The sequence below is a fragment of the Lissotriton vulgaris genome, chromosome 12, assembly GCF_964263255.1.
Source record: "Lissotriton vulgaris chromosome 12, aLisVul1.2, whole genome shotgun sequence".
NCBI classification, from domain to species: Eukaryota; Metazoa; Chordata; class Amphibia; order Caudata; family Salamandridae; genus Lissotriton; species Lissotriton vulgaris.
The window spans coordinates 707,569,884-707,584,695 of NC_141700.1; the positions used below are offsets into that span (position 1 = coordinate 707,569,884).

Below are 14,812 nucleotides of genomic sequence, written 5' to 3' on the forward strand. Positions count from 1 at the left end.
AGGCCAGAAAGCCTGATCTTCAGTCTGTCCCTTAGAGTCCGAGCAGTAAACTGCTGGCAGATGACACAATCCTCAGGGACATGATCTTCAGGGAGGCAGACGATGCAGACATCATGGGGATCACTCTTGGCCTTCTTCCTCCCACATGCTGGGCACTTATCAAAAAGGCCAGGCATTTTAGAGCCCTAAAACGCCTGAAACAGCACAAAATGTAGAAAGAGAACACCAAGAAAGTAAACTGAAACACTTTTAGAACACAAAAGTGCCAAAATATCCAATAAACCCTTGAAACAAGGGAGAGCTCAATGCCAGGGTCCTGTAAGCAGGAGCCGGAAAAAAGAACTGAAAGTAGAGGGACCTGCTATGCATTCTGGAGTACTGGGAGAAGTTCTGGAAAGTTCTCTTAAAGGCACAGTATCCTATTTAAGCCACATAATGGCAGCCTATGGGGCTTGTCTGTCCCTACCTTCCTCTCTATCATTCCAGAGTCTTTTACTGGGGGAGGCAAGTTTCTCTATGGTAGAAACTGGCAGGCTGTATTATGTGTAGTGTTTTTTGGTGGAATTTCTAGTTGAAGTACTGGACAGTGTAGCCTGTGGATATAGGCTGCATTATTTGTCTTTAAATTCTCTCTTAAGTGTCTTTGCAGTTTCTGCATTATTTTGACAACTTAAGAGATTATTTTTGATTGCCGGGGTCCACGCACATGGGCGGGACTATTCACTAGATTATGACTATAAACAGAGATCCCCTACTACAGAACTTGATGAAACGTTGCTGCACATGCTATTAAGTCCTGATAAGCAGTGGCATCACCAGGTGGTGATGGGCGAGTAGGATACAAGTCAGGATTAGTGTCTGCTTGAGGCTCTATATCACAAATATCCCAAGGATCCCCTGGTTGTGTATTATTTGGGATATCCTGATCCCCCCTATTGTAGACTATGGGGATATGTTACTGACTCGGATAAATGTGGTGAGTGAGATATTGGAGGTGTTTGTGGTAGTGGTGAAGTAGGGCTAAGAATGTGCAATGGACTAGTTGCAGTACCCTTACTCTTCTTCGTATAGGTTGAACAAGAATGTCCAATGCTTCTTCAAAACTCAACTACTTCTTAAAAATGTGTTTTGGTGGTTGTATCGTAATTTCCTCAGTTTCAGGCTGAATTTACAATGTCTTGTTTCGGATCGAGCTTTTGTTAACATTTCTTGAGAACTGTCTCTGGAGGAGGTTTTAGACCCAAAAAGAAGGATTTTGGTGGTGGGAGCTTCGATTTCAACAAGGAAATGTTCGATTCCAAATTTTGTAGTCGTGATTTCGGTGCAGAGACTGAAAATTGACGTGTTATGGCCTCGGATATGAAGGAGGTGGAGGCCCCTGGTGTATGCCGAACTTTGGGAGTCGAGCCGGAAGGCAGGGTTTTGGAGTTACGTTTATGGCGCGCGCCATAGCTTACGTACATTGGCAGGCCGTAAGTAGATTTTTCGGTAGAAACCGATGGTTTGGGCTTAGGATCAGGGGTAGAGGCATTCACGGTGTTTTTGTGCTGACTACAGAACGGTTGAGTCCTCTTCGGATTGGGACTCAGAATCTATCTCGATCTATGAAAAAGATGCAATGAGGCAACCGCTGCGTCATTTTCTAGCCACATGCATGCATATTCAAAACGTATGCGGACACCTACAATAGGACATGTTTTAGATTATTTTAATTTACGGTTTCGAGATGAACCTGTAATAATAATAATTTTTAAAAGTAGGGTAAAAGTGCCTTTTAAAAACAAAAACATTGGACAAGCAGGTTGGGGGGGCGGGTGGAGGAAATGCAACGCTGGGAGAGAAGACACGCATTAGAGCAATGTGGAGCATGGGGGAACAGGGATGGCAAAAGCACAAAGGTCAGAGCACAGCAAGTTCTGATGAGGTGAGAGAAGCCCATGGGAAGGGAGGTGGGGGGAAAATGCCACATAGGCTACAAACATAATATGTTAACTACCTTCTAAGCATCTGCTCGTATCATGTAGTGGTGTAGATTCACCTGTGCCCATCTACCTCCACAGAAGCCTAAGGTTTTTGAAGATGTAATTTCTTCTACTTGCACTATGTATTTAGCTTCTTGCATGGTCACCACGCTTTCTTGTCTAACGCTCCATCTTCACATTCACCTGCTGCGCAGAAATTAATCCAACAATGGAACCGGTACCCATGTGCATTATCATCTAACGGAAGGGGTCACTATACCTGTGACTCCAAAGACTTTTGAAGAAAAACGAGATACAAACGTCAGAGCCCAACACTAGATGGGAGGTGTATGCAGAGCATGATTTTACAACCACACAGGCTACAAAAAAGTAGTTCCTTAAAAGCAAGCAGAGGAGACATAGACGCCAGCAGGTCAAAGAGATGGGTGAAGAAACACTGCTCCATGGGAGGGACAAACACAAGACTGACAAACAACCATCAAATAGGAAGTAGCCAAATGAGAGTAACAGGATAGTCATCAAATGGTAAGCAATGAGCAGGGTCCAAGCCCTTGTATGTTCTTGGTAGCTTACAGAATGTCTTTCACAGCCAGACAGGTTCTCTAGTCTGGTAGGAACGACCTAAAAATGAAACCTAACTACTTATGGAGCGCGGCTACTGAAGCAGAGGTAGGATTTTAGAGAGGACCACATTTTTTGCACACGCTGCATAAGTGAGTTGGTGTAAATTAAATTAAATAGGGGTAAGTTAAATAACATATCAAAGGTAAAATGTTGTGAGCATAGGTTTAGGACCTCTTTGAAAATGTTTCTCTGAAGTATGAATTTAAGGAAGTCTATGCTAGATAAAGATTCGTACCTTGAAGAAAATGGAGCAGCAGCGCTTCCAGGCTAGAGCTGGAACAGCAGCCAAAGTAAAGACACTCCTATAGGAAGATCCATTCACTGCTCTTACAGTGACACCCACTGGCCGAGGCCGGAATTAATGGAGAGGAACTTGGGAAGGCGAGCGCAATGCTGCCTTTTGGCCAGTGTTGTGGAACGCTGAGGTTTTAATTCAGAGAATGGTCTGAGTGCCCATTACTGCTCCTACTGTGACACCTGCAGGGCAGGGCCACCGTGACGCTGAAATAACAGCCATGGGAGAGAGCCAAGCAGTTATTTTCTTACAGTAGCAACCACTGGCCTGGAGCATTAGTGCGCTGCTGGAGAGTCTAGAGCATGTGTGGTTACGTACCGATGATGATGATGAGGATAATGGCGCAGATTACACCCAGGATGATCATCATCTGTGGGAAAATAAACAGAGTGAGAGAGTGTAAGCGAAGTGCTGAAATTAAGGGAGTGTGGCGGAAAGGGTCTGAGGGAGACAAAGAGAGAACTGCACTTAAAGAAAAAAAATAATCAATAAGAGAACAGGGGTGGAAGGGTCCTGACTGGGGGAATAACATTAGGTGGGAGTAAGTTCCAATCAGATACAGGTAACGCGCTCAGGCATAGGATATGGGTTAGAATAGCTCTATTTCAGACGGAGCAAGGAGAGGAAAGAGGATGAGGGTCCCAAAAGGGGTCAGGGATTAAAGAAAAAGGGAGGAGCGGCTACCATATATCGTTTTAGGTGGTGTGTCAGAGATAAGTAACCTGGGCAAGGGGTTCGCACACTGGTCTTAAACAAAGTGAGGCAGGGACACATGCATACAGGGAGTGAAATCTGGGTGATGAGATCAGAGTTGATGGGTGGATGAGGAGCCAGGGGATTGACCTGAGACAGGACGGGTAGGCACAGAAAGGGGAGATCCAGACAAATGTGTTTGGCGTGAGAGTGATGGTCAGGCACAAGGTTGGTGGGGATCAAGAGAGGGACTCTGAAACAGGGCTAAAGGGACCGAGATAGATAATCTGGGGCAGTATCAATAGTCAAATAAGGTGGAGCTCAAGTACAGGGCGAGTTAAGATAAAAAAGAAAAGTGGAGGTGGAGAGCACTGATCAAGGAAGGAAAGAGGGACTCTGGAGCAGGATTTTTGGGATGGAATTATGTTCCAAGAGACAAGACGGAGGGAGCAATACTAGAGTAGAGCGGACATTATAGAAGGAGAGTACAAGGCCAGAGTGGGCACGGATAGAGAGAGTACCAGTGTGGTTGGGGAGCAGGAGAAAGGGGTGGGAATGTGGAAAAAGTGGTACTCTGGCAGAGGTGGTGAGGCCACAAGTAGAACTGGAAAGGCAGATGTGGCAGAATAAAGATTAGCTTACCTTCAAGTTCTTCCACCAATATTTGCGCTTTAGCTTGGCTGCACTGGTCTCAAACTGGGAGGCTCCAGCCTGCAGGGCGTCCGCACGATCGTCCAGCTCCGAGAGCTTCTGATCCCGCTCCAAAACCTTGTCCACGTTCACTCTCATAATGTCCACCACCTGTGCAAGGAGAACGGGAGACCAAGGTCAAATACCTGGACCATATTTAAAAGTTTGCGCAGATGCAATTGCACGCTCTCACAAATGCAGTCTACCAAAGGAGCACCGCGGGAACTCAGAGAGGATGGAGAAATAGTACAAGTCAGTACTGGGCCACTGCCACAGCCCACCTTGGATCTACCAGGGTAGGTGGAGCTATGAAAGGGCTTAGTATCTCCACTCAAACTATCCATTCGATGCCGAGAACAAGGGTGACCGTCTCACTGGTCAGTGTCTTACTACACGCCAAGAGATAGAGAGCCCTGTAAGGTTTTGTAAAAGCTTGTAATGTATGCAGCCTGTTTTAAACTGCTAGCAACATCCCCATTAAGCCACCTCTAATATGCACTTCTACCCTATGGAATTTACCTCGTGAAATCAGAACTTTGCACAAGTATCACCTTCACATGCTAGTCATTGCAAATGTGAGGCAAGTCATGTATTGGAAAAAACAGTCTGTCAATCTGTGGATGGCAGTGAGGGGGCGCGGTGCAATGTGCAAACGCATTCAGAGATCATAGGTCAATGCGGATGTTCCATCCTTTTCCATGTCACATGTTCTGTCTGCATGTACAATTATACAGTGTCCTGTTAATCTGTAGAATGTGGTGGAAGACTGCACAGGCCCTTCATCCTCTACAGATCGTTTAAAAGATTACACGGACTTTAGTTGTAGAAACCAGGGTTAAAACGTTGTTTGATACTGTGATGAAGCACTACTTAAGCAGCCAGTTACTTATGTTAGTAAAGCAGCCTTTTTTATATGTCTACATGGGTCCACAACCGTTATGTTTGTGATAAGTTCTTACTACATGTCTTGCCACAAACTCCACCCCAGAGTTGTGGCCAGACAGCATGGACCGTGTCAGCTGGTGTGTCACAGGGTGGGTAGTCGCCCACTGAGGACTTTTATCTTGCCTGTAGCGACAAGGAGCTGCAGGCCAGATGCCTAGAAGAGTTGGCCACACACTAGGCAGTCACTGCAGCCACAAGAAGGAGGTGGCAGACAAGGACCCGCAACCAGAATTTCGGTCATAATGAGGGGTTTAAGCATGCAAACATTTTGATGCTACAGAAGATTCAAAGCAGAAGGCTAGAGGAGGCCTGTGGAAAGCCTACTTTTCAATTTATCTTAAGCTTCTGAGCAGGAACCTAGATATTCGGGAAGGAGTATTTTGTGATTATCCATTTTTTAGTTTTTAACTAGGGCACAGTTTGTTCTTGTGGGAAAAAAACTAGTGTAGTTGTGGGGTTAGGCAACAGATTTGTTTGGGGTGGAAACCAACTGTTACATTTGGCTTGTGCAAAAAGGGGAGGCCTAGGGGGGTCAGTTTGTCTTGGCTGCTAGCTACAAGTGTCACTTTGGGCCCTCTCGCTTTGTACAAGCGGATGCTGCACCTTTGGGTCTCCATACGCTCAGCAGTTGGGAAGGTTTCACCGGGTGGATGGCTCTCTGGTATGGCCGTGGAGTTTCACACTGGGCGGCCGGCTGGGATACAACAGTCAGCAGGAGGGGAGCAAACTGGATGGTGCTGGAGAGAAAGTGCATGGTGGGATGGCTCACGCACAAAGAGAGCATACTGGGTCCATTGCTTTTGTGGAAGGGCTTTAGTGTGACGCGTGGATTGTGCCTCTGCACAGGAGAAGACTAAGAGGAACACAGACCCACTTTCACTCTGGCAACTGTCAAGGTGAACAAATACGTTATCCTCTGTCTGACCACAGGGACTTTATTCATCTTTCACTAGCAGTTCGTGTGGGAGACAGCAGGAATAAGGCAGCTTTCCAAGCAAGGGTTCGTGCAAACTGGACAGTTGTAGGCTGTCACTAGGACTTGGGGCCTGTCCATTAAGGATCCCAGTAGAGGTCAGGTGTGTGTGTGTGTGTGTGGTGCTGGGCTGTGTTATCAGCTCTAAGGTGCACTGTGTGCCTTTTATTTATTTCCCCCGAGTCATCGAGGGCCAGAATAGAAGGTGAAGTAGGACGTGTGCTGAGCGCCTCATGGGAGGGTTGTTGGCCCGGAGAATGGAATGATTCAAGACCGGAAGGGCGTCAGGCCTGTGCCAGCTCCAGCTGTGTGCTTCTGAGAAGGCCCTTTGGCCCCGTGGGGTCTGCTCCAATACTGTTTTTTGTTTGCACGTTGGAGTACTGGTGAGTAACTTGCACGGAAGGTGCGCATTCTGTTATTCATGACGCAGTATGCATTGTGTACATTAGTTTTTTCTCTCTCGCGTTAGTTATTTATCCACCACAATGAGCCTGGAAGGACATTTGTTCTTTTTTTTGTTGCTATTCGGCCTTCTGAGGTACTGATGGAGCGGGTGCTACCTCTGATCTCAGCATAATTGAAGTTTCTTCTGGGCAGTTGTCCCCTTACGTCTACTGAAGATCGGTTTCCGTATAAATACTACAATCGCACCCAATCCATGCACACTGCAGCCATGAACTCAAGATAATTCCCTCTGGGAAGAGGTATGCAAATGAAGATTCATACAGTGGTTACAGCTTGGTCTTTTCCCCCTCCCCACAACCAGCACTCACCTCATCCACTTGGGCCTGAGTCTGCTGAAGTCTCCGGTTACTGGTCAGGTTGGGTGGAGGTGGCGGGGCACCACCCTCTCCACCAGCAGCAGGGGGTCCAGAAGGTGGAGCAGACCTGGAGGGACACACAGCAAGAGACAAACATCAGTAAATTAAGGAGTTACAGGGCCCTGAGCGCTGGATTAGAACAGCAAGAACCAGGTGTGTGTGGAGTGTGGAGTTGGAAGGGGCACAAAGCCCGTGAACAGATTTCAGGTCACAGGCGTGAGGAATGGGGCAAGGACTCGGGTCAAACATGCATTAGTGGCTCAGTAAACAGACATAGGAAAACAGAAGGGAAGAAGGACGCAGAGGGAAGAGTCCAAGGCCCGGGTAAACAAGGACCCCATGAGGAAGATTATAAGACCCAGAGGTAAATCGTGGGGTGGCCAAGGGACAGACCCAGAGGAACTCATTGAGAGCTCAGTGCACAGGGCTGAAAAAAGGGTCAGGACTCAGAGAAATGGGAAGGTCCAAAGAGAAAGCTTCCAGTATATGCAGCCTGTGCCTAAAGGAGGATCGAGACCCAGTAAGACCAAGACATCAAGGACATGAACACCCAGAAGAAGCATCCAGTTCATGGCCAAGAGAAGTAACATTTATGGGAGAAACTGGTGAGACTGAGAGGCACCAGAGGAAAGGTTTCAGAAAAATGAGCACATGATGTATGAGGGACAGAAGAAAGAATCCTGCCATGTGGGTGGGGCAAAAATAGGACTTGTTCTAGGTTGCAGTCAACGTGGGGCAAAAAACAGGACTTGTTCTAGGTTCCAGTCAGCTTCCACAACAGCAGAATACCAAGCCTCTATTGTAGGTCACTTGGAACAACCCACTGCACTGACGTAAGAGATGTCTACCAATCATCAACAAGAAGCAGTGACCGAAATCCACCCATAATATAATCACTTCTTGGCATCATATTCATGCACAGCACCACCATGATGTACATGTTCTTGGAAGTGTGTGACTATTTTACACAGATGGTGCCACAGTCAAACAGATTCTTGATATAGGTGGGAAATCTAACATGCTTAATATGAAAATTAAATGTTTCATTCCAGGCCTCCAGATTACAGTTTAAGGAAGCATCCTGCCTAAAGCTGAATACTGCCAAGTTCGAAAAAGTTACCTTCAGGAAGAGCACATCACCGTTGCACCCCTGCATGGTGGTCAACAGAGCTAGAAAAGACAACCCACCCCACCACCCATACTAAGCACCTTTGATCATCTTAAACAGCAAACTACACTTGATGGCAAAAGTCAATGCCGTCACCACCTCATGCTTCCGTACCCTGAAGATGCTGTAGAAGATATTCAAATGCCTTTCAATCAGTACCTGGAAAACCATTGCGCACGCCCCCGTCACAAGCAAGCTGAACTACAGGAACACTCTATGCCGGGACCAACAAAAACTCACCAGAAGGACACGGAATATTCAGAACTCGGCAGCCAGGATCGCTCTCAACCTCCCATGCCTCACTCACATTACACCGGAAGGAGCTCCACAGGCTCCCCATTCACAAGTGAGCATAATTCAAACTTTCACAAATTTTACAAACACCTCAGCTCATCCGGACTCCTACTTGCACACATTACAAACATACAAAAGCCAAGACATGTGGTTAAGCCTTCTCCTACATCCCTCCAACTAGCCAGGATACCCTCCCAGGTGATAGTATGTTCTACAAATTTGCATAACATATGCATCTCAGATCAGAGAGCAACACATGTTAACAAAGCTTGAAGCTGCTCCTGGACCAAACATTCAGTTGTACAATCTCTGCAGCCTGAATGACGAGTACAACTTGGAGCGGGTGGGTCAGAATGCCACCACAGCCTATCAACCTTTTGGAGTATAAAACAGGAGTACCATTTAATTAGGTAAAATTAACACGTTCACAGAGTATTAAACATTTAGCTACTGGTAGTTCACTAACTTAAATCAAGTGCTAATGCAGTCCTATAACTGCAAGCCTGTGACAGAAATTACTCTTTAAAAAACAAAAAAGTTAGACCCTATTCAAAATATGCAAATGTCATTACTACACGACAGACCACACACATGTACTGTGCCCTGTGTATATTCGTATACTGAATGGGATATATCATTATGCTGGTTGCAATGCAAGGACGGCGGGCAGTCTTGAAAGTCTCTATGCTGCAAGGGGTGCTATGTTCACCTGTATTGTTGTAATTTGCTGCTGTATTTTGAAGTGGGCTCCATGTCTGTCCTTTATTTCCTGCATGCTTCACTGTCCAGACAATTTAACAACACAAAATAATAAGATCATCACCAAAGAACTTTTAAGAAGAGCAGCAGCCCACCACAGCTGGGTGTTTACCGCTGGAGAGTGTGAGACCTGGAAACAGGACTAGCATTCAAGGTATCCGAAAAGCGACATTTTCACACTCCTCCGATTCTGGGATTTTGCCTGAGAAGCTTCCATCTCAGGCGGAGAAACATTTCTGCAAAGCTGGTGTAATCTCTCGTAATTCGGCATTATACTTGTTGAACGAAACCCTACTTTTAAGATACAGCGTGTAATTACGTGAAGTTCATAGTAAACATTTAGCTTAAGTGCATTGGAACAACATGCATGAGCAGAACACGTCTGGATTCTGTTTGCGGCACTTGGCTTCTTGCGTTACTGTTTTTACTGCAAAATGCATTTTTACATTCAAAATGGATGCATTTGTTGATAAAAGACAGCGCCAAATGAGGGGTTTGCGTAATTACGTGTAATTGTGCACCATTTGCCTGAATTTCTGTGCAACTATGCAAAAGCAAAGTATGCAAAATTGACTCAACCCCTGGAAACTTGGACTACCTGTGAATACATTAATGAGAACCACAGGACAGTGCTTGATTTAAGACAAGGACAGCTGCAGCATGTAAAGTAAGCCAGGGATACTTAAAGTGAATACCCGAAAGTTAGAAGCTCTGTGTTATATTCTGATCATCTCTTTCCCTGCTGCTCAGCCTGTGTGTGTGTGTGATGTCATTAGAAAGTTCGTGTATGCATGGTTTGAATGTGTGATCAGTTTGAATGAGTGGGGCTGAGCAGCTGGATGGGGCCTTCATATTTACCAACTTTAACTAATAAACATCTATTTAAGAACATCTACGACTATTGGATCTACTTACATTACAAAGTACATTTAGCATCGTAACACTCTGCTTTATAAGTTTTGTAAACCAGATGTCATACTTTGGTTCAACATAACGGAGATTCCCGCAAGGGTGCTCTGACTTATGCCTCAAGATTAAATTCCCCAGACAAATTTGCCATTTATGGACACAGAACCAAGGGCCTTACTCACGAGTCAATGAGCAGCAAATCTACTCAGTGGGTGCTGCACACAACTAACACTATCTCCAAACCAAATATGCCTACACCTTATAGAGGTTTAATGACATGTCAACGGTGGGCCCCTTAAAATGTCTAAAGTCTGCACTAAATTATACTTCAAAAACGAAGTTTTTCTGGGTAATGTAAAATCAGGCCGACTGTATTCAGCAAAAGCTTTCCAAAAAGGTAACCATCAGGCATAGTCACAAAATTAGTAACTTAAACAATATTCCTATTGGCAAAACAAACTGCTAGGTTTCCTAAGAAAACCGAACAACGATTATCATACTGCAAATCTTTTATCCATACAGTTTGCTAGAGTAGGTAACCCACACTAAAATCCTTGTCTACCAGGGTAAACTGCGAGATTCCATGTAATAAAATAATTCTCTGCAGATTTTCATATACTAACAACAAGCCAGCATTAAATGCCCGAAGACTTTAGGATATCCTTTTCACAATAATTTAGCCCACTGACAATCAGTACCTTTCTTTATAAACAGATACAGCTTATTGCCTTGGTCACTGGCGTGCCACTGAAACCAACAAAGCTCAGCTGTATTGTGCATCAGCTTTCAACCATAGCAACAAGAGAAAGGACAAACACTGTAATTATCTAGGGGAAGATGTTTAATAGCATTATAGTTGCATTAGTTTCATGTTAAAGGCCAGGCTCCATCCATCACAGGGGCATGTGCGTGACTGAAAGGTCAAATATCCTAGCTTTACTTGAAGTGCTTGGCTCAAGCAGCTGGATAAACAAACGATCAAAAAGGTGGGTGGAAGGCAAGCACTCTTCCCGTGGGTCAAATCAAAAGCTGTATGTACTTGCATGAACGTACATTTGGGCGGAACCACAGCCCCTTTTAGTTAGGGTCGCAACAGCTGTGCTGTCCAGTCAGACCTAAAATAGCAGATGGCCATTTTTGTATTCATTGTTAGGTCTTTCGTAAATTTGAGATACTACAAAGCTTAAGCCAGTCATGTTATCAAGCAAAAAAAAGAGGCTGATCCAAGCACTGGTGTAAAGCTGCAGGACACAATACCATTCGCATAATATTCTTCATCCTCCTGGATTCAACCAATACTCTCCCAAATAGAAATAACGAATTAGAGAGAAGTAGGTGCCTGTAGTAAATGTCCTCTCCACTGTTCTTCTCTGGCTAGACTGTACTACGTTACCTAGGACATCATAGAATGCCAGGGTGTCCCTCTAGCTGACTGTGCCTTTCTATTACTTACTGTGGCAGTTGGTCATCTGAGGCTGAGCTGCTTACAGCTGGCTCCTGGTGGGGTTTATCTTACAACTTAACCTGTCTATCTAACATGGAAGGAACCTGCAATAAAGGATCTTAACTTATCAAGTGGACTCTGTATCTTTCCTTTACCACAACTTGGCGACGATTCTTAGAAGGATGAACCTACGCGTGATCTAAAGATAAAGACTACTTAAGGAACTTAACAAGCTAAAGGAAGGAACTCAAGAATTCAACACTTTCAAAGACACTTCATTTTCACACAGAAGGTAACGCCCAGCTGACCCCACCAGTGTCCTATCACACCTGGACAGCCTGCACCCTGGGCGTGTGTTTTATGTGGTATCTGCTCCTGTATGGTCAACCTACAACCTGTGGGACATTACCATCAAGTGAGTGAACTGTTTCAGTTGATCTACTGTGTATCTGGGCAAGCGTAATTACGTGGAGGAATTATTAAAAGTCGAGGTGTTAATTGGTCCGTGCCTCCAACAACATCGTTGGACAGAGAGCTGTTTTGTAAATTCTTCCGTGTACTGTTAGACAGAGACCTGTTTTGCGCGCGGTTTTACATGATTGCCGTGATGCTGAGAGACTGATTTGCTGTGCGCAGTGAAGATCGACACATCCCTTACAGTTCGTCTTCTCAGTCTGCCAAGGTTCACAGGTGACTTTATTTTAGTATCTCTGTAGCCTACCCCGTTACGAGTGCTTCAGCTGCCACTCTGTGTTTCCGTTGGAGAACCTCGTTCTTCTCCAGTCTCTTCGTGCCTCTGTCCGTGTTGTTCTACCCTCTCCTTCTTTTCTTCTGATGACATACTGGAACGTACAGAGGGTGTTGGTGAACTCCTTCGTGACGCTTCAGCCCACGGCCAATTACAGCGCTTCTCTTCTTTTCTGACACGCAAGTTGTTTTCACCAGTCTCCTGGCAGGTTTCATACACGCGTCAGCGCGCAACGCACGAGAAGCCATTTTTGGTTGCCATGACTACACTCCTCAAGAAGAGTAACCGATCCATGACGCATTTCTTTGCGTGAGCATCTAAATAAGTCTGCTTCTTCAGAACTATGACCACAGCTGTTCTCAACCTCGGAATTTGAATAACTTTTCCACGACGATACACATGTTGGGTTGTTTAAGTCGCTATAGCAACAATTACCACTCGTAGCGTTTGCAGTCAATCCACAAGACTCAGCGCGTTTGTATTTCCTTCGTTGATATACACACCTGTGTATATTTGGAAATCTCTGCATTCTCTTCATGGTGCTTGTTGGACAGGCCACCGGAAGGGCTTGCTTCCCCCCTGCATGACAGGGCCCAAGCCCCGGCTCTCCAGGTGTTACCCACCGAAGCACCCCGCAACCCGTCTCCTACGGGATCCCTGCCCCCGGACATCTCTGAATCATGGGGCCGAACCACTACCGGCCCTCGCCCAGCCCGGCCGCCATCTTGCAAACTGCACCACGAGGCCGCGTGGCCTCAGATCGACCCTAACCCTGGGCCTGGCCAGGCCCCGACATCCCGGCACCACCATCCACCCAGGAGGTGAACGGACCACTTGGCAGACCAATGGGGAAAATAAGTGTCAATGGTTCTCCCCCGCCAGGTGCCGATCGCCCCCCAGCTCCCCCGGGCGCTGGCTCCACCCCCCTGCTGGGTGTCTGGACTCCCTCATCCCGGACCTCCCGACCTCCAAGTGCGAGGGTCCGGACATCAAAGGGCGCCAGACCTATAACTGGGGCAGTTCCAGAGCCGGAAGGCAGTTGTATCCTGGAGTCGAGAGACACCGTGAAGAACTCATCCTTGACGGACTACTGGCGCTGCCGTAGTCCTGCCTTGCGAACTATCGTCCTGCCTGCTGGCGCTGCCGCAACCCTCTGCATCCTTCATCTTCGTCGGGACCTGCTGGCACGGCCGCGGACCGTTGTAACTACCACCTTCATCGGGACCTGCTGGCGCCGCCGCGGACCGTCGCTACCTACGATCATCTCGGGACCTGCCGGCACTGCCGCGGCCCGTCCCTCTAGAACGCCGAGCTCGAGGATTGTGAGCTATTCATCATATCATCGCATCTACCAGATTGGTAATAAGACTGTCCCGCTACCCCCTTCCCATCCAAGAGACTAGAATCGAGGGGACCCCCGAGTCCAGACCTCCTTGTACCATACTTAAAGATCACTTATAAAGAACGTTAAACCTTATCTTTGTGTGGTGTACGTCTGTGGGGGGGAAGTTACTTGTCTGTACGATCGCTGGAGGGGTTCTCTCTGGAGACCTCTCCCATTGTCCTCGGCCGACCCTCCCGGTCCGTCTAACAGTGCTGACCATAACGTTGTGTTTAAGGGAAGTGTGGAGCAACGGAGTGGAAGGGACTTTACTCTTGGACTTCTTCACATTCTTTTTGGCTGATGTTAGACCACAGCGTCTGCAGGGAGCAGAGTACAAAGACCCCGGGTGAGAGGTCGCTCACCGGAGCTTTTGTTTCAATGTTTTTGTGTAACAGTTCTCAACGCCTAAATGTGTATCATTTAACACAGTTTTGTTTTGTATAGAAGTGTGTTTTTAGCATGGGAAATTCCTGCTGCTTCTTTACAAAGTGTGTCGTTGTATGGTGTGGTGGTATCTGTGTGGGTAGTCCATGCCCCATGTAGTGGTGTATGCTCATCCATATTGTCAGGGTTGGTTTCCTAAAGTGTACCCTATCTAGGGGAGGTGGTTTCTGTGTGAGTAGTCCATTCCCCATGTAGTTGGTGTTTGTGGGTAGTCCATGCCCTATCGTTGTCCCAGGGTTATTGTCTTTATCCTGCGGTGTACCCTTTTCTGGGGAAGTTGGTGTTTGTGGGTAATCCATGCCCTATAGTTTGTCCCAGGGTTATTGTCTTTATCCTGCGTTGTATCCTTTTCAGGGGATGTTGGGTGCTTGCGGGTAGTCCATGCCCCACGTCTATTCCCAGGATTACTGTCCTGCGGTGTACCCTTTGAGGTTGTGCGTTTATGGGTAGTCCATGCCCCATAGTTTGTCCCAGGGTTATTGTCTTTACCCTGCGGTGTACCCTTTTTTGGGGAAGTTGGGTGCTTGCGGGTAGTCCATGCCCTATGTCTTTTCCCAGGATTACTGTCCTGCGGTGTACCCTTTGAGGTTTAGTGTTTATGGGTAGTCCATGCCCCATTTCCCAGGGTTATCTTTCTTA

The 14,812-nt window shown here is 46.5% G+C and overlaps 1 protein-coding gene across 1 annotated transcript in view; it reads right to left on the reverse strand.

Annotated features, from left to right (window-relative positions):
* VAMP2 (vesicle associated membrane protein 2) overlaps positions 1-14,812 on the reverse strand; it is a 107,964-nt gene that overhangs the window by 17,289 nt on the left and 75,863 nt on the right. Inside the window, exons 2-4 of the mRNA XM_086945954.1 lie at positions 6,976-7,090; positions 4,237-4,395; positions 3,220-3,271 (exon numbers count right to left, since the gene is read on the reverse strand). Of these exons, the coding sequence (XP_086802080.1) occupies positions 3,220-3,271; positions 4,237-4,395; positions 6,976-7,090 (326 nt within the window). The remainder of the gene's footprint in view (positions 1-3,219; positions 3,272-4,236; positions 4,396-6,975; positions 7,091-14,812) is intronic.